Below are 1,377 nucleotides of genomic sequence, written 5' to 3'. Positions count from 1 at the left end.
AGCACTGACCCTCCGACAGTGCGGCACTCCCTCCGTACTGACCCTCCGACAGTGCGGCAGTTGGTGGATGGGTGTGAGTGTGGGGGTTTGTGGGTAGTGAGGGTGCTGGTTGATGGGAATGTGTTCGGATCTTGCAGAGTCGCTGCCTCCCAGTGGGGGTGAAGTCTTGCAGCTGCCATCCACTGAAGACCCCGATGTCTTCATCAGTTATCGACGGATGACTGGCTCCCAGCTGGCCAGGTATGTGTCAGTCTGTTTTTAATTGGTTGTTGTGTTGTGACACTGCTGGGAACTCTGGTGGTGTTTGACTTTACAGAATCACTGGAAATAAAAGCCGGTCCTTCAGCCCCTGCTTCATCGTTCAGCTCAATCGTGGATGATTCACTTTTTTGTATTCACTCCTGGGACATGGGCATTGCTGGCTGGGCCCAGCATCTATTGCCCATCCCTAGTTGCCCCTGGAGTAGCTGCTGCTCAGCTGTCTTCTTGAACCGCTGCAGTCTCATCCCTCCATATCTGGAATGTCTGGAAATGTACTGATTCCTGTCTGTAACCTGCTTAATCATTGGCCGCCCAGAGCCCTGTTTGTTTGAGACTTGAAAATATTTACCATCAGTTAAAGAATTGCACCCGATCACAGTCCTTCAGAGAGGCTTCCAGAGCTCCAGGCAGGTTCGAACACCCTTCCTGCACTGACTGGGGTACCCAGCAATCATCCTTTTTGTTTCTGTTTGATCACCCAGATTCTTTTAAACTCTGGAGAACCCATCAACTTAAAGTTTCAAACATTGTCCATCAGAGAGAGCAGCCTGTGAGATTGGGTGGCTCTTCATGTTGCCCCCAGGCTGCTCTCTGCACCTTCCGTGTGCCAAATGTTCAATGTCATTCTTTAGGGAAGGATGGTCCTGAGCCAGTCTGGGTGCATGTGTGAATCCAGTCCCCACACACTAACAGATTGAATCCAGAGCTCCTGCCTGTGCTAAGCCAAGGCTGTTTGTATCAGACATACACAGTCGTCCCAAAAGGGAACTTACCTCCACGCTGCAAAGGAGCCACCAGCAATGCACAAGAGCTGTTGTCCTTAACATTTACCCTCGCACCCCCAGACTGAAGTAAACTAGGAACAGGCCATGTCGGGGAGAGAGGATGGAGTCAGAGACACATGTCCTGAGGTGCTTCAACTTGTCACCATTCTTTCTCTCCCTCTGTCTGTCTCTCACTCTCGCACATCCTCTCTCTCTCTTGCTCTCACTGACCCTGATTCTCTCTCTCTCACGCTCCCTCTCTGTCCGTTGCTCACCCACATTCTCTCTCTCTTTCTCACTGTCCCCCATTCTCTTTCTCTCTCTCTCACTCATTCCTATTTTCTCTCTCTCC

General features: G+C 50.9%; 1 protein-coding gene across 1 annotated transcript in view; it reads left to right on the top strand.

Moving 5' to 3' along the window:
• Positions 1-240, top strand: part of sarm1 (sterile alpha and TIR motif containing 1) — a gene marked incomplete at its 3' end in the record, with an annotated part of 6,454 nt that extends 6,214 nt beyond the window's left edge. The window contains exon 6 of the mRNA XM_048594337.1: positions 138-240. Coding sequence (XP_048450294.1) covers positions 138-240 — 103 coding nt within the window. The remainder of the gene's footprint in view (positions 1-137) is intronic.
• Positions 241-1,377: the final 1,137 nt, after the last annotated feature.

This window comes from Rhincodon typus, unplaced genomic scaffold (assembly GCF_021869965.1).
Source record: "Rhincodon typus isolate 14 unplaced genomic scaffold, sRhiTyp1.1 hic_rhity00008287, whole genome shotgun sequence".
In the NCBI taxonomy this organism is placed as follows: Eukaryota; Metazoa; Chordata; class Chondrichthyes; order Orectolobiformes; family Rhincodontidae; genus Rhincodon; species Rhincodon typus.
Note: the sequence above shows the minus strand (reverse complement) of the source record. Positions and strands in the feature narration are given on the sequence as shown.